The sequence below is a fragment of the Juglans microcarpa x Juglans regia genome, chromosome 6D (assembly GCF_004785595.1).
Source record: "Juglans microcarpa x Juglans regia isolate MS1-56 chromosome 6D, Jm3101_v1.0, whole genome shotgun sequence".
Lineage (NCBI taxonomy): Eukaryota > Viridiplantae > Streptophyta > Magnoliopsida > Fagales > Juglandaceae > Juglans > Juglans microcarpa x Juglans regia.
This window is the reverse complement of record NC_054604.1, coordinates 19,399,407-19,418,951: the sequence shown is the minus strand read 5'-3', so window position 1 is coordinate 19,418,951 and position 19,545 is coordinate 19,399,407. Positions and strand designations below refer to the sequence as shown.

The window sequence follows — 19,545 nt, the reverse complement described above, 5'->3', positions numbered from 1 at the left end:
GCTTTGCCTTTGCCTATGATAACTTCCCTTGATGACACATATTCCTGCATTTGGGATAACCTGTGCCGACTTAGCATCTATGTCTTTTCATGCAGTGCAGATCATGAGATTTGCCCGATTTGTCTCTGTTCCTTTGACACTCATCTCTTTCCTACTGGGGGTGATTCAACCATTGTTGTTCCACTTTTTAAACTCTTTTTTCTTTATTTTTTACTCTTTCATTTCTGTTTCTTGCCATTGCGTCTCCCTTTAAACTCTAATATCGCTTCTTCTAGCTTTTCCTTTTAGCCTCTACTCTTTTCATCGCTAATGGCTCCCCGTAATACTTCTCTCTTTGGCTCCTGTGGTTTGCATTCTTCATGTCCCCATGATTCCCCTAATAAGTCTAAGGGTGCTAGTTCGCACTATTCAACTGATCTTAAAGGACATCATTGGTCTGCAACTACCTCACAGTCAGATTTGGATTCGATGAGGAACTTATACAAGATTCCAAACTTCATAGTTTTAGAATTGTCTGGAGCCCATCGTGGGGCCAACGATTCATAAGGGTTTGCCGAATGGGTTGCGCTATACATGAGCATATTTCTGATGGGGCTTCAACTCCCTTTTTGTCGCATTGTTCAAGATTTCTTAAATTTCTTGGGTCTATCCCTTTTAGAACTTCTTCCTAATGCCTGGAGGACTTTATGATCGTGTTAAGTTGTGTGGCGTCAAGTTTTGGAACTTGTCAGCGAGAAATATCCAGACTTTACTGCTCGGGAGTTCATTTACACTCATGATGTTTGGCATCATGACGAGAATCAATGCAGTTTCCATTCACGAAACAAATACATGGTGGTGTGTTTGGAGTCCCGCTACTTTCACACCAAAGAGTGGCATAAGGAATTTTTCTTCATTTCTTGTACATGCTGGGAGTTTCCAGTGGGCGACACCAATGGCCAAGAGTTTTCGATCTGGACACTATGGAGCATTGTTCCCAAGGATCGCGAATTTGGTGAGGTGCTTTCTGAATGAGAGAAAGCCCACCTACAACAAGTCTATTCTTAGATTGGACAGAACCTTGAGGCAGTCTATAGTGATGTTCTTCTCACTCAGGTGAATATTGATCGGCTCTTTGTTCTGCCAACCACTCCCATGTCCTTGGGGGTCAATTTTTGAGTGGGTCGTCCGCTCCTCATAGACAGAAAAGGCTATCTTCTATTCTGCCGAAGCAGAAGGGGAAGAAATCTCGCTTGGGAAGCGAGACGGTTAGCAGAGCAGTTAGGGCCAAGCCCGATCCAGTTCTGAGCGTGAGGCTTCAAATCCCCCAGTTGGTTTTGGACAATAATGACATGTTTCATCACCCTTAAGGCGCCTCTAAGCCTCATTGGACGCATTTGTCATCCTCGCTTGGCGACCGATGGCAGGTTCATTAGCCATTGCTAACTCTTGATTGCTTGGTTCAGACTCTCATTCAAGAAGAGGTGGACCCTGAGGATTGCCTTGGTCCTCTTCCCAAGATGCCTTTCGAGGACATCAGAGGGATGTCTTCGGCACCAGGAGACTATGTTGGAGTGCCTTGGATCAATGATGAGGCATTACCTTGGCTTAATCGCGATGCTCCCTCACATGTCGAAGATGGTGGGGTAAGCATCCCCACCATCCATTCTTTCCACAGCTTTTGGTACAGAAACTCCCAACTTCCCGTTCAATCCTTGGGAATTATCTCGTAATGATCCTTCAGGTGCTAACCTTAGTAGGGTTCAGGTCTCTATACCTTTCCCTCCTTTTCAGTACCTCACCTCTTAGTGGAGGAGCTTCTTCGCCCATGAATATAAAGGAGACTTCGGCCTAGGTCCTTTCTTTGGGTGATACCGAACAACCTGAGAATGGCAGATTTGTAGTTTCGGCTAGTGCCACCTTGCCATAATCTCCTACGGCTTCATTGTCTTTGGCGGGTGAGTGGTTCCAAGCCTTCGTTCGCTGGTGGGGAGCATAACTTTTTAGGATTGCTTGAACCCTTTGAGTCTCATTCCTTAGGGCCTACCTTGCGAGCAGACAAGCATATGAAAGATTCGGTTTGAGATACTGCACACAATTTTAGGAGTGTTTTTATCCTTGATAAGCCTCCTTATTCTAGTCGTTGTATTCCCATTCTTTCCATTTCATAATCTTGATTGGTTTTGTGTCCTAGGGGGTTGATTCTCTTCTTGATTGGATGATCTATCACCAGGCTTACCTAGAGGAAGTTGTTCACTCTTTGCATGTCTTTGCTGACAAGGCTTGTCGAGCTGTTTTTGAGGTAAGGGCGAAGAGGGACAAGTTGGAGGAGTCTTTCTCCTATTCGAAATCTTATTCTCATACTCTATTAGAACAATTGCGAGACTTGAAATTTTTATGTGGTGGGGGGTGACAATTTTTCTAATGTGCAATGTTTATATAAAATAAAAAAATAAAACAAATATAATTGTTAGGGGCAAAGAAATTAATTTTGAAGGGGCAATATCATAATTAATATATGATAAATAGAAACCAAATAAAATGTTGGGCCATATAAGAAAAAATTAGAAAGACATTTCTATTTACATTCATATTTTAGAAAATTTTGGATAGTACCTAAGGTTTATATATATATATATATATATATATATTTTGGGGGGGGGGGGGGGTGATTTCTATATTCATAAAATTTTGATGATAGAAAATAAGGGAAACTTGTGAATTATAAAAATTTTTGGGGTATTGTATATGTAGTTTCGCTACTGCTAGAAGATGACGTTGTCACCCTTCGAGATGATGTGGTTGATTTTCGATGGGATTTAGAGAAGTCCCAAGAGGAGGTGTCACAATGCTACTTCAAGTCTAAAGTCTTGGATGAGGAACACTACACTAGGCAAGATAGGCTCCATTGTCTTGACCAAGAATTGGAGGAGATCGAGCATGGCTACATCTAGTATGCTAATAGGGCGGCTCAAGTGAAGAATTCTCATCTAGCATGGCTACTTTGACTGCACTTGCGGTGAGATGGCCTTGATAGAGGCTCGGTTTGAAGAGGCAAACAAGGAACTCAAGGAACATAACCAACTCTAGTTGTAGCTTAGCCATGTCACAGAGACCTTGAGGCTCAAATTAGCCTCCTCCGAGCAGCAAGCGACCGAGTTAGAAGCTGAATTGAGTGCTACCAAGGAGGAGATTGTATGCCTTTCCCCACAGCTTGCTGCAGCCAAGGGCGTTCACAACAGAGCCTAGGGGCTGGATTATAAAAATGGTCTGCAAAAGTTGAGTGACCATTTGCTGGAGAACTCTCACACAAATTTAAGGTCTTTAGACTTAAGATCCATTCATCCAGATCGCGCCGCCATCCAAGTCATCAATTCCTTGGGTAGAGATGTGATGTTTGACGCCTTTCCTTCTTCAACTCGCAATCCTTAGTTTCCTTTACTTTACTTGTAATTACATTATTCTTTAGACAAATTTGGTTTTTTTTTTTTTTTTTGACTGTGATCTAAATTTTATTTACTTTGGTTTGGACTTCATTTGTTGCGTATGCTTGGGTTTTGTTAACTTTTATTGAGTAGAAAATGACTGGTATGTCTGCATGAGTGTGATTGTTAGGATACTTGTCTGATGAACTCGCTTGCACTAACTGTCGAGGGATGATGCGCTTATGGAAGTGGCACCATCCCTTAATTGTTGTGTGCGAGTGTTGAGACACTCAGCTTTGATGTTAGGCAGAAGATTGACTCAACCGCGCTAATTAACGAGGAGTGAGACACTTAAGATAGTTTTTTCATCCTTTGATCTTCGGATGTGAGTGTTAGGACACTTGGCTTTGATATTAGGTGGGAGATAAGCTCGACTGAACTAATTGGAGAAGAGTAAAACACTTAAAAAAACTTTGTTCATCCTTTGACTGCCAAATGTGAGTATTAGGACACTTGACTTTGATATTTGGAGGGAGATGGGCTCGACTACACTAATTGGCTAATAGTGAAATACTTAAGAAAGTTGGTTTATTATTTTATTGTCAGATGCGAGTGTTAGGATACTCGGCTTTGATATTAGATGGGAGATGGACTCGACTCGACCACACTAATTAGCGAGGAGTGAAACACTTAAGAAAGTTGATTCATCATTTGAATGCCTAATGCAAGTGTTATAACATTCGGTTTTGATATTTAGGCGAGAGATGGGCTCAACCGCACTAATTGGCGTGGAGTGAAACAGTTAAGGAAGTCATTTCACCCTTTAACTCATGGCACAAGAAACAAATGTCGAGGAGAATCAGATATCTTTATTGAAATAATTTTACATAACGAATTTAAGCAAAATATTGCCTGAAGTGCTCAACATTCCATGGATGAGGTAACTTTTTCCTTTCTGCATCCTTAAAATGACTTTGGTTTTTGACAAGTTGTGACTACATATGGTCCTTCCCAACGAGGACTGGGTTTTCCTTCTTCTTGAGCAATTACTCTCGTTTCTTTCAAAACTAAATCTCCCACTTTAAATGATTTGGGCTTGACCCTTCTGTTGAAGTAATGTTTCATTTTTCTCTTGTTAGTTGCCATCCTGGTTTTCACCCCTTCTCTCTTCTCTCCTAATAGGTTGAGATTTTCTTCTAGTTTTTTATTGTTTAATTCCTCGCCGAAGTGCTAGACTCTATAGCTTGGTATTCAGATTTCTACTGGTACCACTGCTTCTATTTAGTATGTTAAGGCGAAAGAGGTTTTTCCTATTGGAGTTTTTATAATTGTTTAGTACACTAATAGGACAACTGGAAGTTCTTCTACCCAAACTCCTCTTTTGCTCACTAATTTTTTCTTTAAGATGCCAAGTAGTGTTTTAATAGTCGTCTCGACTTGTTCATTAGCTTAAGGGTGTCTTGGAAAGAAGTGTTTAACTTTGATTCCTAGCTTGACACACCAATCGTGATAGAAGTCGAAATCGAACTACCATCTGTTGTCCAAAATTATGATTCAAGTGTACCAAATTGGCATATAATATTCTTCCAAAGGAATCTAGTGATGTTATTAATCGTGATTATTGCTAAGGCCTCTACTTCCACCTACTTCGTCAAATAATCCATGGTAACAATGATGAATTTTACTCCTTTGTAGGGGCATGGGCTCAATGATTTTGACCCCCCATTATGTGAAGGGTCAAGGCGACATAATCGATGTTAATTCTTTTGGCGGGCAATGAGGTATTGGCGCATGTTTTTGACACTTCCACATATTTGAGTGCACGTGGCTAGTAATTGCATGCCTTATGGCTTTTCTAGCCAGACCTTTCTCGCTAGGATGGTTTCCACAACTCATTCGTGTATTTCTATCATCACATATTGTGCTTCTTCCAGAGGATACACGCCTTAAGAGGGGTGCGGAGAAGCCTCATTTGTATAACACCCCATCTAATAAAATGAATTGAGCTACTTATTTTTTACTTTCCTCGCCTCCCACTTTTCGTCTGGGAGTTTCCTGGTAGATAAAAACTTGATCACGTTGAGTGCCCATTCTGGGGCTCTTGATCTTAGTTTGGAGATTTTGAGCTTGACGACGAGGATTTCTACAATTCTGGTAGTTACTTTCTAGAGTAAAGCTAATTTATCCATGCTTGATGCAGTTCTTGCCAACTTGTCCATCTTCTAGTTATCCTCCTAGGGTATTTGCTTAATGTTGAAATATTGAAAACAATCATGCTTCTCCTGTACTTTTTGTAGATACATCTTAAGCTTTTCCCCTTTCACCAAGTATTCTCCTTCACCTTATTGACTACTACTTGGGGGTACACCCTTATATCAATTTCTTTTGCTTCCAATGATTTTTCCACGATAAGTCCTGCCAATAAAGCCTCATATTCTGCTTTATTGTTGATAATTTTGAACGCAAGCTTTATCATGTAGTAAAATTCTTCGCCGAAATTAGATACAATATGCACTCTTACCCCTCTACCAGTGCGGCATGAGGAGCTGTCGACATAAATCTGCTAGGGATTCCTCATTGGTGCTGTTTGTACTTCATCGTGAAAATTGGTGAACTCAGCTATAAAATCTACTAGAACTTTCCCTTTTACAAAAATTAGGGGGAGATACTCAATGTCAAACTCGCTTAGCTCAATTGACCAAATCATGAGGCATTTGGATGTATCAGGCTTTTGTAATAATTTCTTCAGTAGAGCCTCAATTAAACCTTTGATTGGGTAAGCCTGGAAGTGTGGCCTCAACTGGCGGATAATTGTTATTAGTGCAAAGGTCAGCATGTCCATTTTTGGATAGATAGTCTCGGTTCCTCTCAAAGCTCCGCTTGTATAATATACTGGCCTTTGGGTATTTTTCTATTCTTTTATCAGTGCTGTTGAGAAGGCAACCGGGAAAATCGATAAATATAAGTATAATGTTTGTCCTTTTCTAGCTTGACTTAAGAGGGGTGGGTTAGACATGTACTCCTTCAGCTCATTAAACGCTTGGTCGCACTCATCATTCTAGGATTGAGTCTTCCATAATACTTTAAAGAAAGACAAACATCTATTGGTTGACTTTGACATAAATCTATTGAGTGTTATTATTCGCCTGGTCAGCCTCTGGACTTCATTTATATTTTGGGGTGGTTCTATGTTGATTTGGCTTTAATCTTCTTTGATTGGCTTCTATTCCTCTTTCCAAGACTACGAAGCTAATGAATTTGCCTGAGTCCACGCTGAAGGCACAGTTCATAGGATTGAGCTTCATTTTATATTGTCATAGGATGCTGAAAGCTTCTTGCAGGTCTACTACATGTTCATTGAGTTCCTTATTCTTAACCAGCAAGTCATCCATATAGACTCTCATATTCAGGGTGGTGGTGGCGTCCTTTCATCAGGCTTGGATGATTCTATTACTCGTACATCTTTCTCCAAATTCTTGAGCTCTTGTACTTAACATTCAAGTGACAATACCTGCTCACCACGTATTTCACCCATGCCTATGTCCATCGAAAATCTTATTTTCAAGTGGAATGTGGAGGTGACGGCCTTTAGGTTGTTCAAAGTTGGTTGCCCGATTATTGCATTGTATGAAGAATAGGTCTTGACCAACAAGAAATCCGTCATGGTGGTGGCCATGCACAAGCCTGTTTCGGCATAGGTAATGTGATGGAATCCATTGTCTGCATTGTCTCCCCTGAGAATCCCTTCAACAGTGTTGGCAATAGGCGAAGCTGGTTTTGGTCGATCCCCAACTTCACAAATGCATCCTAGAAGAGGATATTGGCCAAACTCCTATTGTCTATCAGTATTCTCTGAGTGGTGAAGTTGGTGAGCAACATTGTCACCATGAGTGTGTTATCATGCGGGTATATTACGTTTTCACTATTGTCATTGTTAAAGGAGATGGCGGCAGTTTTCTAGGTTTTTGCCTACTTTGTTAGCCTCCCAACGGCGAAAACTTCTTCATATCTCACTTTTCGAGCATGTGTTTTTTTGCTTGAAGATGTTGAACTGCCTCCAGCGAATCTTCCTGTGATTGTTCAGATTTTGCTGAGGGGTGAGTTGTTCTTGTTTGGACTTTGGCGAAAGGTTCTTTCAGGATTCCCTCGCATTGTTCTCGTTCTCTTCAGGATTTTGCTTCTATGAAATCCTTGAGACTGTTCTTGCTCCCTTCCTGTTGATTGCCTTAGGGGCGAGGAATGCTGGGCAACTAATCAGTCTAGCTCCCCATTCTCATGCATTGTGTCAATTCTTCATTTTAAGAAGTAGCAATCTTTCGCCCAGTGTCCCTCTATGTTGTGGTATGTGCAGCAGCAGCAAGTTCTCTGGTCACGGTTGCTATTACTTTGAGTTTGTTCTTCACTTCCATTTTGCACTTTCAGGCTCAAATATGCCGCCCTAGAGCTTTGATTTCTTGAGGGTGCGCCTCCATCCCTCCTTTTATGGTATTGGCTTTTCCTTGTCTTTTGCTCATTTTCATGGATTTTTCCTTTGGTTGCTCCCTTTGGCTTGCTCATTCATTTGCTTGACGAAGCTGCTTCTTGATCACGGATTGCTTGAGAATGCGTCGTTGCAGGCACACGAAAAGCACGTTGAAGTTTCACAGATCCCACAAACAACGTTAGTGATGCCCCTAGATTCCGCTTGGAATCAAATAGACATCTGAAGCGTTGAAACAAGCAACATAAGTTTACCTGCTCTCATTCATGACAAATAAAAATGCAATGTTTATAGCATGCATCTAACAGTATGTAATATTCGCAGCGGATAATTTTGTTTCTTTGAGCAACACTAAACACCAAACTAATAATATCTCAATTACTTAAAACATGATCCATACATACTTGATAAAATAACATGATTACAGTATGGGTCTCAGAAGACTGTAATCTTAAAACATGAGAGACCGGACTCCATAATTACATTACAAAAATTTACTATTGGGCTAGTTTATTGAGTAACTCTCGTAACTCAAATAATGATGCCAAAATACTATCCAACAACCTAACTATGGAGGCTATAAGCTCCGGGTCGCCCTTTCAACATCTAGCAACCTCCTCTAGTTTGCCAATGTCTGCTCCTTGCTCTGGTCCAAACACATCGTCTACCATTCGGAGGGAATGGTAGTTGGGACTACCACGTTGAGATTTGATTACAAATCTCAGCAAGTTAACAGGAAACTTCCACACAAGTTAATGATGTATGCATGATTGTAAAAGTATAAATGCATAATCAAAGTTAATAATCAACATAATATAACTTGATATAGCATGGCATGAGCTGACATAATTGGAACTGAAACGTAAACTGAACTTGAAACTTGACAAGACATGAACTTGAAATAGAGACTTGACTTGACGTGACATGAACTTGAAACATAGCAAGAACGTGAACTTGAAACTTAATATGAACATAAACTTGAACATAACATGACTTGAAACATGAAATGAACATGAAATACATGAACTTGAAATCTTGTTCAATAAGCTTGATTAATAAAGTGACCATGTGGGTGCTACATGGGTTCCCTAGAGCCAAGTATCTCTGTCGATTACCGCATTACAATATATGGTATCTGGACCAGCTCTGAGTGCGTTAATATGTACTCCACAGTTGTTGTAGCCCCACGTATTTTATGTGTTACAATTGTTGTGTCTCACGTAGTGTATGCGCCACAATTACTGTGATCCCATACGTCATGCGTCACAATTGCTGTGACCCCATAAATTGTTTGTGCTACAAATTTTGTAGACATCCATTGGCCATTTCTCTTTATTTTTGTAGCAATTCTTCCAACTTTCAAAACTCATGATTAAACCAAAATTCATTCTAATATACTCATAACATTATCCTAAGACCAACCATGCTTTTAAAATATAAAAAAAAAAAAGTCACAAAACACCACTTGGAGTACTTGGCTCCACACTTAGTCCAAAAACAAAAAAAATTTCTTAACTAGATTTGATCAACTACTTGATCCATAACTTAAAAAGATTAGATCTTCAAACCCAAAACATCCCATGCCATCATTCAAAAAGGTGTCCTTAAACAGGTCCAAGCTTTAAACTCAAAATCACATGGTTAAAAATAAACTAAAACATAGATTTAACCAAATACATCAAGTCTTTGGCCTAACCGAGTATCCTCTCATATAAAAACTCATATATTTGAAACTAATACCACAAGTCTTCAAAATAACATCCTAACATTCATATAAAAGGCTTAAGATCATCCAATAAAAATATCAAAACCATTGAAGTAAGATTAAACCACGAAATATTTAAACTTTCTCAAAACATAAACTGTTTTTCCTCTTCTAGTTTCTAAATTTCTAGATCTGAGAAAATATTTCATCAAAAACTTTATTCATGCAACAAATCCTCAATGAAAATTCATATACATATGTTAAAAATACTCCATAAAAATTGCGGACTAAGATCTATCCATTAGCTTGGTAAAAAATTCTAAAATATAACACACTATTTAGTTTAACGCCCAGAATGATCTTTCCATGACTAAAATAACTTTTGACTACTCAAATGACCAGGAAATGAAATGAATAATCTATCCACGGAAACTATTCTCAAAGATGAACAACTTTCATGAAGGAGTCATTATGAGAAAGTACTTAGAAGGGGTTGAAAACACCATGCAAAACGACTCAGAAATTTGTCTGAGAGAGCTCTTAAGGGTTTCTCTCTAAGAACAGGGTGGAAACGTGATGAAATGAAGTGAAGTGTGTGTTGCACGACTCTAGACTTCTGGAAGGGGGAGGTATGGGCTTAAATGACCTTTTGATTGGAGGTGCCTATGTCACAAAAAGTGAAGAATAGTGAGGGAGAAGGGTTGTCGCTGTTATTGTGAGGTATGAAGGGTGATGAGGTGGACTTTTCTCTCCCATCAAGGAACTATTTGAGGGCTTCCAAGGGCAGAGGCTGGTCTGTCGTGTAAGGGAGGAAACTTCCTCAAGAAGCTTTGCCAAGGTGGTCAAATTCGTGGAGCTTAACCAAGTTGGCTTCAATTTGGGGTTTAGAGAGGGTTTTGGATGCTATCTAGTCCAGATTCAATTTTTCTTGGTCTAATCAAATTTTCAAGATTTAAAAGATTGGATAATAATGTCATAACATGAATTTGATAAATTAATAGCATGTGGAAGTGATTTAATTAAAGGATTACAGACAATGCTAGAAATAAGATCGAAAAGGGTTTGAAGGCCAACTTTAGGATTTGGGGAAACCTTTAGGGTTTCACTTTCAACTAAGTTTTTGGGGTTTTCGTTGGATTTGAACTATTTAGGGTTTCACATGGGTTAAAACTCTCTTTGGTTTGGCACAATTTGGTAGATCAGATGGGAAAACAGGGTTTTGTTTAGATGGCATGATCTCACACCTTGATTCCTTTACAATAAATTTCGTGGTTTTTTTTTGTGCCAAATGTCCAATACTATTCACCAAGTGTGGCTCAAATCTTGTCAAGTGTCCAAATAAAACTTCTCTTACCTAATTTGGACATTCCACATTGTGATTTTGAAAACACTGCACTAGAAGCTACTATTGAGGTTACTATTCACTTTGGAAAAGTAAAAAATAAACTTTACATTGTAAAATCCTAAATATTCATACAAACCTAACTGTGCAATTTATTTATTGAATTTCAATCCCAAAGTATCTCGAAATAAGCAAAAATGCATTTTCAAACAAGTGTATCGTTCAAAAATTGAAAATAGGATTATTGTGCCATAAAACAACCCACCGAGGAATTGTACTGATAGTGTAATTTTTTTTTCAAAGCATTTTTTATGTATTTTTAAAAATACAAGAAATAAAATAAAAAACACAATACTAAAAAATAAACAAACACAAATCCTTAAAAAAAAAAATCTAATTAATACAAATGATAGATACACTTTCATTTTTCTTTACAAAAGTCTACATTTAAAAGCTCTACAAATAAAAGCTTTATTACCTACAAGAATACCAATTAAACACTTCAAAATCAAAAAACTCAAACGACTATTTGAAATCCCACAGCTAAATTCAGCATTCCTTTGTGATAAGCAAAATCAAGCAGCACAGCTAAAGGCCTTTGATCGTGTCATATGTAGAGTCAAAAGTAACCATGCCATCAGAATGGGAATAATCAATTAGAAAAATGCTGAATACAACCGGCTTGGAGAATCGGTGCATAACCGTGTCCTAGTTGGAGGGTTAATGAAACGGTTTGTTTCATTTGAAATAATGGAACTGAGCCCGTTGCTCACTTGGAAATCCAAATGATCTCTTCATATCATTCCTCCTCTAAAACTGATCTTCTCCATCGAAAGTCAGTTCCTGAGCCCGTGGACTAAAACTGATCTTCTCCATCTCCGCGTCTCCTCTGAGCTTCTGGATCTCTGCATCTCCTTTGATCCTCTTCTCGCTGCTGCTCCAAGCCGCAGCACCGCTAAACTGTTAGCTAACGGCATCGAAGATCCATGTTGATGAAGACTCAGCCGCTGTGGCTCACAGGGAAAAAAAAAATTATTCCTAATCTCCTTCATTTGTTTGGACTTCAAAACCCTCTTCGTCTTTCTCTCTCTCATACACATTGCACCCCATTTTCTTTTGGGAACATTTTCTCGGATTTTGACTCAAGTATTTGGTGTTTACGATTCACAATCTCTCTCCATTTTGTTCACCGAACAAAGCCAATAATTTTTCTATACAATATCTATGCAAACTACAGCAAACAAACGTGGGTCTCCTCTCACTGGGAACAATTCACATGATATTTACAGTTCAATGTAGAGTCATTTGTGAGATTTTAGCAAATCTATTTACTGAATCTAGCTACTTCGTTCGAATAATATACCTTAAAGCAGATGCTGAAGTCGCTCTCTCCCCCACAATGATGAACAGTCGATAGAAATGGATTTACCAGTGGTTGAAAATCAATAGCTCTCGCACGAAAATGAGACGAGGAGAAAAAAAGATGACCACACACCAGACAAGGAGAGCTTTAGGCTCAGGATCTAGTAGCTCTCGCACGAAAATGAAACCCATTTCATTTCACTTCCCTTCCCACTTTCTTCGTGTATTTTTTAAATTAAAAAAGATGACGTGACATATGCCACATCATGTGGGGATGCGGCGGGGACACAACCCCGGTTGCCCCTAGAGCTACTGAATCAATTAGCATTTGAGCATTAGCATATTTGTTTATATAAGTTATTTTTCGTGACTGGAGACTTGGGTAAATAAAGATGATTTTCTCTTGCAAGACAAGTGAACCAAATATCTACTGTTAAGCGAAGGAATAATCTGTGCGATCCTCGGAAACTAGGAGAATGTATCATCTTTGATAATGAGTCCAACTCCAATCGTGTCGCTCTAGAGTCAAGACTCAAGACTAACGATTTCCTACAAACAATTATGATTGTTGGGACGTAGACGCTTGAGCATTGAATTGTCCGGCTTTGATTTTCAACCAGTATAAAACCAGTCTTCTCATCTCTGGGAATCACAATACTTGGGAAATTCACATTGGCAAGGACCGTTCTAACCTGGAAAAAGTAAAAGTAAATAGTTCACAGTAGAAAACAGGAAAAATTTGAACGAAAATTGGCATATACACATTGAAATCAAATGGGTTAAAAAATAATGTTAGATATAAATCTAGGGCACCGTGCACTCTCTTTGAAAAAAATAGTATTCACCATAAAAAAAAAAAAAGAAGGTTTTTCAGGTGGATACCACTTTTTTTGTTTCTTTTTTTCAAGAGGCGTGAATTTGGGGGGGGGGGGGGGGGGGGGGGGGGGGGGGGGGGGGGGGGGGGGGGGGGGGGGGGGGGGGGGGGGGGGTGGTATGATGGGGGTGTCGCTAATTGCATACCCTAGACAAATCATTTTCCAAAATATAAAGGTCAATTCATCTGGCAGCGAATGGGTTAAAAAGTAATTCCAAACACCTTACGAAACGTGAAAGACACCCTCCTTGAACCCCTCCTGATCACGCTGTCCTTTACCAAATCAATCTGTAAACAAAAGATTATCGGCTTGCCGTAAGTGTATAAAAAGTCGAGAGATAGAGAGAGAAAGACGTATTCAATCTGATCCAATAGTTTCTTTTAAGCAATAACAAACTATATTAACTTTACAAAAAAAGGCTCACAAGGGGGTGCAATAGGGGCCTCAACAGAACCCATAACCAATGCAGCAAAAAAGTTGGGCATATAGCTCAAAATAAAATTTTGAAACATGGGCCAAAGGATCAAATCAATAAAACTTCTCACAAGCTAAAGGAGAGAGGCCAGCTAGAGCAGCAGTGGTGCCAATGGCAGTAGCCACAAGAGGCAGAAGACGATACTGCTGGAGGAGGCTACAGACAAGGTATACTGGGGCAGCCTTTTCACTTCATGGGAGGGTTGTTGCACTTTAAGAGAGCCAACAAAAAACTGCTGAGGTGTCTTCAAAGGAGTGACAAGAAGTGACCTTCCGTCCAGGCTCATCAAAAGACTACCAAGCAGCCACCCGGATGTATTGTTGACAGTAAATCTTGCTGGCAGGGGGAAGAAAATGCACAAATCGTCAAGAAAATTGCTGTTGAGATGATGCAGGAGTTCCACAAGCGTTGATGGCCAAGCATGGAGCAAGGATGCACATAAAAAGACTCCATCCAGTAGAGAAAAGGCTGGGATCAAGCCCAAGGAGGCGCAAGATCAGCAAAACTGGCTAGAGGGTAGATCTGATGGAGAAAAAATGGGAAGAAGAAAAAGCACTAAAAGGAAGGGTTGAAGAGAAGGGAAAGTGGGAAGAGAGGTAAGGAAAAGGGAAGGGAAGGGGAGGGAGAGGGAAGGAAGGGAGGGCAGTCGGGGCCACCCAGAAAGCATAGGGTAGGTACCTCACAAAGTGGGCGGGGGAAGAGACAGGGTACTCTCAGGAAAGAGCTCTTAGAATTGAAATAGCAACATTTCATTTACTAGGCTCTGGTACTATGATCCAATAGTAATTACAAAATCACAAAATAAGAATTTACATATAACTGAATCAGAAACATATGAGAACTCATTGTCATTAAACAAGCCAAAAAAAAAAAAAAATTCATTTGAAACAAATTGTAAAAGCTCAAAGTGGGAAGCAGAACACTCAGTCAGATATGATTAAACTTTATAATTGTGACGCAAAAATAAAAGATTTCATTAATATAATTCAATAGATATGTCCCACAAAGTTATGAAATTAATCTGTCCTCAATGTGAGCTTGAATCGACAACCCATTGGATGAGGGACATGGAATGAGATGATTGGAAGGTTATCTCCGGACAAAATAATGAGATGATTGGAAGGTTATCTCCGGACAAAATACTTTGGTGTTTTTCTCACATTCTGACGTATTAATGTGTATATGTATTGGCCCAATTATCATTATATCTCACATTATCATTCATCAAAAGAATAAATAAATAAACAAACTACAATCCCAAGAATTTTTTTTTCTCAGAAGTGCACATCAATTTAAAATTTTAGTATATAACAAGTAGATGACCCGAGGTCAATATGATATACCTTGTGGTGTGGAATGTAATGATGCCAAGCATAACGAGCCTCCCCAGATAATAGAAGCATGGACCGTGGGGGAAGATAGATTGCCCTCCTTAAGAAACTTTTGTCATCTTCAGGACTTTGCATTTTCATACTGGGGCTTGAGGTATGGTTAGGAAGCCAAGCACATTCAGCATATTGCCTGAACTCCATTATGCAAGGCCCTGCCAATGAAAGGCTGAATATAAATCCTTCAAATGCAGAATGGGTGTCTACGTGAGGAGACAAGCCCACCCCAGTTGGGTACTCATTAACCTGTAACATAACCACTGATCTTAGATCTTAATCATAAATCCTAAAAAACTACCATCATATAGTTCTGAGGGATTATTATAATTAAAAAGAACTGTGAATACAATTATAATTAAAAGGAGATTTTATTGACATTTTTTTTTATTGGCATCGGGTGTCCAGGAACAGCGTCTCAACTAATCCCGGGAGTGCACACACCCTCGGCAAGGAGTTTCCCACAAGTGCATCTCGGGTAATTCAAGGGGAAAATCCCCTAGTTTGATGGCCCCTACAAATTGTTTGCACCCAAGGGGATTTGAACCTTAGACTTGGGGGAAGCATACCCCCAAGCCCAAGGCCTATACCACTTGAGTCAATCTCTGGGGGTTTTATCTTGACAATTATTTATTTATTTATTTTTATAATTAATAAGAGATTTATTACCAAGAATAGGCATAACCCAAGTACACAGGAGGTATACAAGAGGAAATACCTACATACACTAACTAAAACAGACTAAAGCAAATCCAGAAATTCTTCTCCATTCAATACAATAGCCTTAGCCCACAAACACAATTGGTTTTATATTGACAATTATCAGAATCATTATAAATATTTAAGGTAGGTAAAACATACCGTCAATTGATCCAAAACTATATTGGCAGAATCATCAAGATTCGGAAACGATGAGATCCTTTCAAGAATGAGGGAAACGAATGAGGGAAGTTCACCTAATTTCCGTCTCGTATTAACATTCCTAGTCTGTACCGCCAAAAGAGAGGGGGTGGGGAAAGGGAAATAGAAAAAAAAAGAAGGAAATGAAAAAAAATACTCAGCGATCAGTTGACATTCATATCCTACTTGAAAAAAGAGATCTAAGAGTTGAAAGTTTTCACTAAAAGTATAAAGGCCGTAAAATCGTTCTCAATAAGGGAAAAAGAATAACACCACCACAAAGAATGAAATATTATTATCAATAAAAATAATATTGTATAATACATCTGTACAACATCTACAGCTGCGTCTATCCCACTTAACAAAACTCAGATAACATAAGATCACAATTTATGGTTTCCAAATAAAAGAGGCCAGAGAAATCTGACTTCCCATAAACGCCAGAGAAAACACATCCAATCTACAAATAGCAGACCCCACATGTAGACCAATTTGGTATTCCCCTACCAGCAATAACTTCTCTAGTTCTCATTTAAACATGGTTGTCTACTTTATAATTTTATTTTGCACCAATATAAGACCTTCTCGTCCCTAGTGACCATCATGTAAAATCTACAACAATTATTGGTCATAGAAAACATTTGAAAAAATACCAAGAAGCCATAAACATGCATATACAACAACTAGAGAGCACTACCACATGTTGATGTGAGAAGTTCTTGTGGCTTATTCTGGATTTCATGAAGGCTCAATTATTATTCAATGTGTTTGAATTTGGTAAGTAATATATGCAAATTTGGTAAGTAAGATGTGCATAGAAGAATTGTCAGTTAAAGCCCAGACCGCTCAAGTTATCATACCCACACAGTATGGAAAAACTACAAGAAACATAGAAATAAAGCTTAGATCAAGGTGCTGAAAAGAAAATAATGGATGGGGGCAGCATTTGTAGCAAGATCCTGGAACTTAATCATAAGAACAGCACTGCAAACTATAATCATTTATTGTATTAGGTATAGCCACATTGTCCACAAACTTCCACCAGTTCTTGCAGCCAAAAGAATAGAAAACAATAAATGAACAGAGGAAAAAATAAAAATAAAGAAAATGAAAAATGAGGCCAAGAAATGCTTTACAACTACTATGGCAGCGATAATTCCATTATCCAGCAATGCAAACTAACTGTTTTTTTACACCAGAGTCCCACAAAGTCTAGCCCAGAATATATGCTGACTTGCATACATATCAACTAGTGTGCACTTTTATATATACATAGCACACATATATACATGTGCGTCAGTATATGCACGAAGTGACAGGAGGAGCTAGTTTTTCTATATCATGTGACATACTTCATAGCAAAATTCATAGCCATAATGCTGAACCCTTCTTTTGGAAAGACTTTTCCAAGGCCTAGCATCAATGGCTGCAAGCAATTCCTGAAAAACAAAGAAATGTAACATAAAGAATATAGTGAAAGCCAAAAACTTTCATGCAACATTTACTCAGACAGGATTAGAAGCTTAAGTGCAGAAGATTGAATAAAGCAAGAATAAAGTCCTGCAACAGAAGACAGTGACCTAACCTCCTCTTCTTTGATGGTGACAAAGTCCTGCAATAAGTAAAGGCCAGGAATGTTCAACTCAGAAGCCATCAGCGATACTGGAACTGAGTCACTAACCTGCCCCTGAAGGCAAGCAACTTTATCAATCTACAAGAGACATATACATAATGGATACTGCTGCTTGTGTACGATAAAAGATAATGAGTTCCATTGAGCCATTGATGATCTACTTGTACACGAATGAATTCAATAGTATACCTATAAAAGGCTCCCGATAAATACACAATGTTCCTGGCTACTTGTCCAGATTTTAACAAGGAATTCAAATATCAAGTCTATTTAAACAAATTCCAAGTTATCTGCTTAAGAGACAATAATTAAGCAATGGCCAACCAAATCGTACAAATCCCGTGTGAGAAAACACCAATTATCACATCTAAGACTGCGATCGAGGCAAGCCATGCGCTTGAAACCAAATCAAGTTTCAAGAAAAGCAGGGAGTTACAACGTCTTTTTTTGGGAATCAACTACGACGCTAAGGGTAATAGCTCGTCTAGATGGGAGTCTAAAGGGAGGGCATTGTGAAGACGGGAAAACAATGGGTTGGAGTGGGGTTTTTGGGAAGAGTTTTAGTTCTACAGGAAGCAAGAGGTTGGGGTCGGGCTTGGTGTATTTTGGATTGTTTTTCACGGACTTTTTGGGTTATTAGGGGTTTTCTATTATGGGCAAGATGTTCTTTTGTATACCTTCAGTGTACTTTATTACTCATTTTGATATATATATATATATATATATTTACTTATCAAAAAAAAAAAAAAACTAGTTTTAGTATGAATTTAGATATTACATACAAATTCATCGTAAGGAGCAAAAAGTAAATAAATGTAATCGTTCATGTTTATTAGCCTAAAAAAATTGGAGATTTTACTCACCAAAACAATTTCTCTCTCAAAAGAAAATGATCTAATCACTAGCCTAGTTTTTGCGACAAAAACAGATAGAAAACCAAAACAAGTTTCACAAACTTAAATAAAAAAAAGAAGTCTCACAAGAAGTTTCTCCCCAATCATATATATTGACTGAGCCCGCTAGTTCCATAACATACCTGTGAAGTGGGTTGAAGTACTGAATACCGGATGTGCAACGAACGGCCTCCAAGGTCAGGACAAGGGTGTCCATCAAATGCTTCCAATGCAGCTGTGGCGGAACTCTCATCACGATAAGAGACAATAACACGGGCACCACTGTCGTCAGCCGCAAAGACACCTTTGAGTTCCCCAAAGGCACTGAAAACTGAGGCAATGGAGTCGTAAGAAAGTCCCACTGCCGGCCCACAGTTGGCCACGTAAAGGTTGGGACTCGAATCGCCTTCAAAACCCTTCGGACGCCCAAACCTTGGCAATCCCATGGAAGTGAAGGATATCGTTACAGCCGATTGAATCGGCTCAATCTCTTCGCCTCAGTGGAAGAATTCTGCCAATCAACAATTTTCTTAGGGTGGGTTCATGGAAGAAAAACCGAAAAAAGAAAGAAAGATTCCAATAATGTCAAAAGATCCAAACACACAGCTGTGGTGGGAACTGGGAAGCCGCGCGAAGAGTCGATGCAAAAACGTAGTGGGAGGGGCTTACACCGAGGAGGTTTAAAGAGGACGGTGATATTGATTTTGCTTGGCCCAAAAAAGTAATTGGGCACTGGGCAGCTGCGCCCGGCCCTCCCTCGAGAGGCTGAACCTAATAGCGTTGGTACTGAGGATTCAAATTGAAGCGTTTGAGAGAGTAGGGTAGTTTTTTTGCGGTTTGGATGGTGAAAGTTTTTATTATTATTTTTTTAAATTTTCATGTAATTTAATTTTTTTAAATTTTAAAATAATAATAATATTAAAAAAAGTAATAATACATATAATCATAGAGTACACAAGTATAGTACAAGTACTTTAAAAAATAATAGAGTTTACTATTAAAAAATTAATTTTTTAAATAAATTCTATATTTATTCACTTTTTTTAAAGTGATTGTACGGTATTTGTGCACTCACGATCGTAACTATTATT

At 38.8% G+C, this 19,545-nt stretch overlaps 1 protein-coding gene across 10 annotated transcripts; it reads right to left on the bottom strand.

Moving 5' to 3' along the window:
- Positions 1-8,249: 8,249 nt before the first annotated feature.
- Positions 8,250-19,257, bottom strand: LOC121235143 (alkylated DNA repair protein ALKBH8 homolog). Of its 10 annotated transcripts, XR_005934522.1 has the most exons (10): positions 19,064-19,255; positions 18,598-18,968; positions 17,514-17,615; positions 17,281-17,367; positions 15,890-16,015; positions 14,987-15,277; positions 13,390-13,455; positions 12,619-12,985; positions 11,547-11,591; positions 10,055-10,284 (listed from the first exon to the last, which is right to left on the bottom strand). XR_005934522.1 is itself a non-coding variant. In XM_041131408.1 (9 exons), exons 2-9 carry the CDS (start codon positions 18,898-18,900, stop codon positions 8,484-8,486), a joined length of 1,290 nt encoding a protein of 429 aa, XP_040987342.1. In that variant the 5' UTR covers positions 18,901-18,968; positions 19,064-19,255; the 3' UTR covers positions 8,250-8,483. The 10 variants fall into 10 exon arrangements, 9 of the variants coding, with proteins under 9 accessions (XP_040987342.1, XP_040987341.1, XP_040987340.1 ...); XM_041131408.1 differs by lacking the exons at positions 10,055-10,284; positions 11,547-11,591 and adding an exon at positions 8,250-8,537 and having other exon boundaries at positions 12,725-12,985; XM_041131407.1 differs by lacking the exons at positions 10,055-10,284; positions 11,547-11,591 and having other exon boundaries at positions 12,609-12,985; positions 17,514-17,609; positions 19,064-19,256.
- Positions 19,258-19,545: the final 288 nt, after the last annotated feature.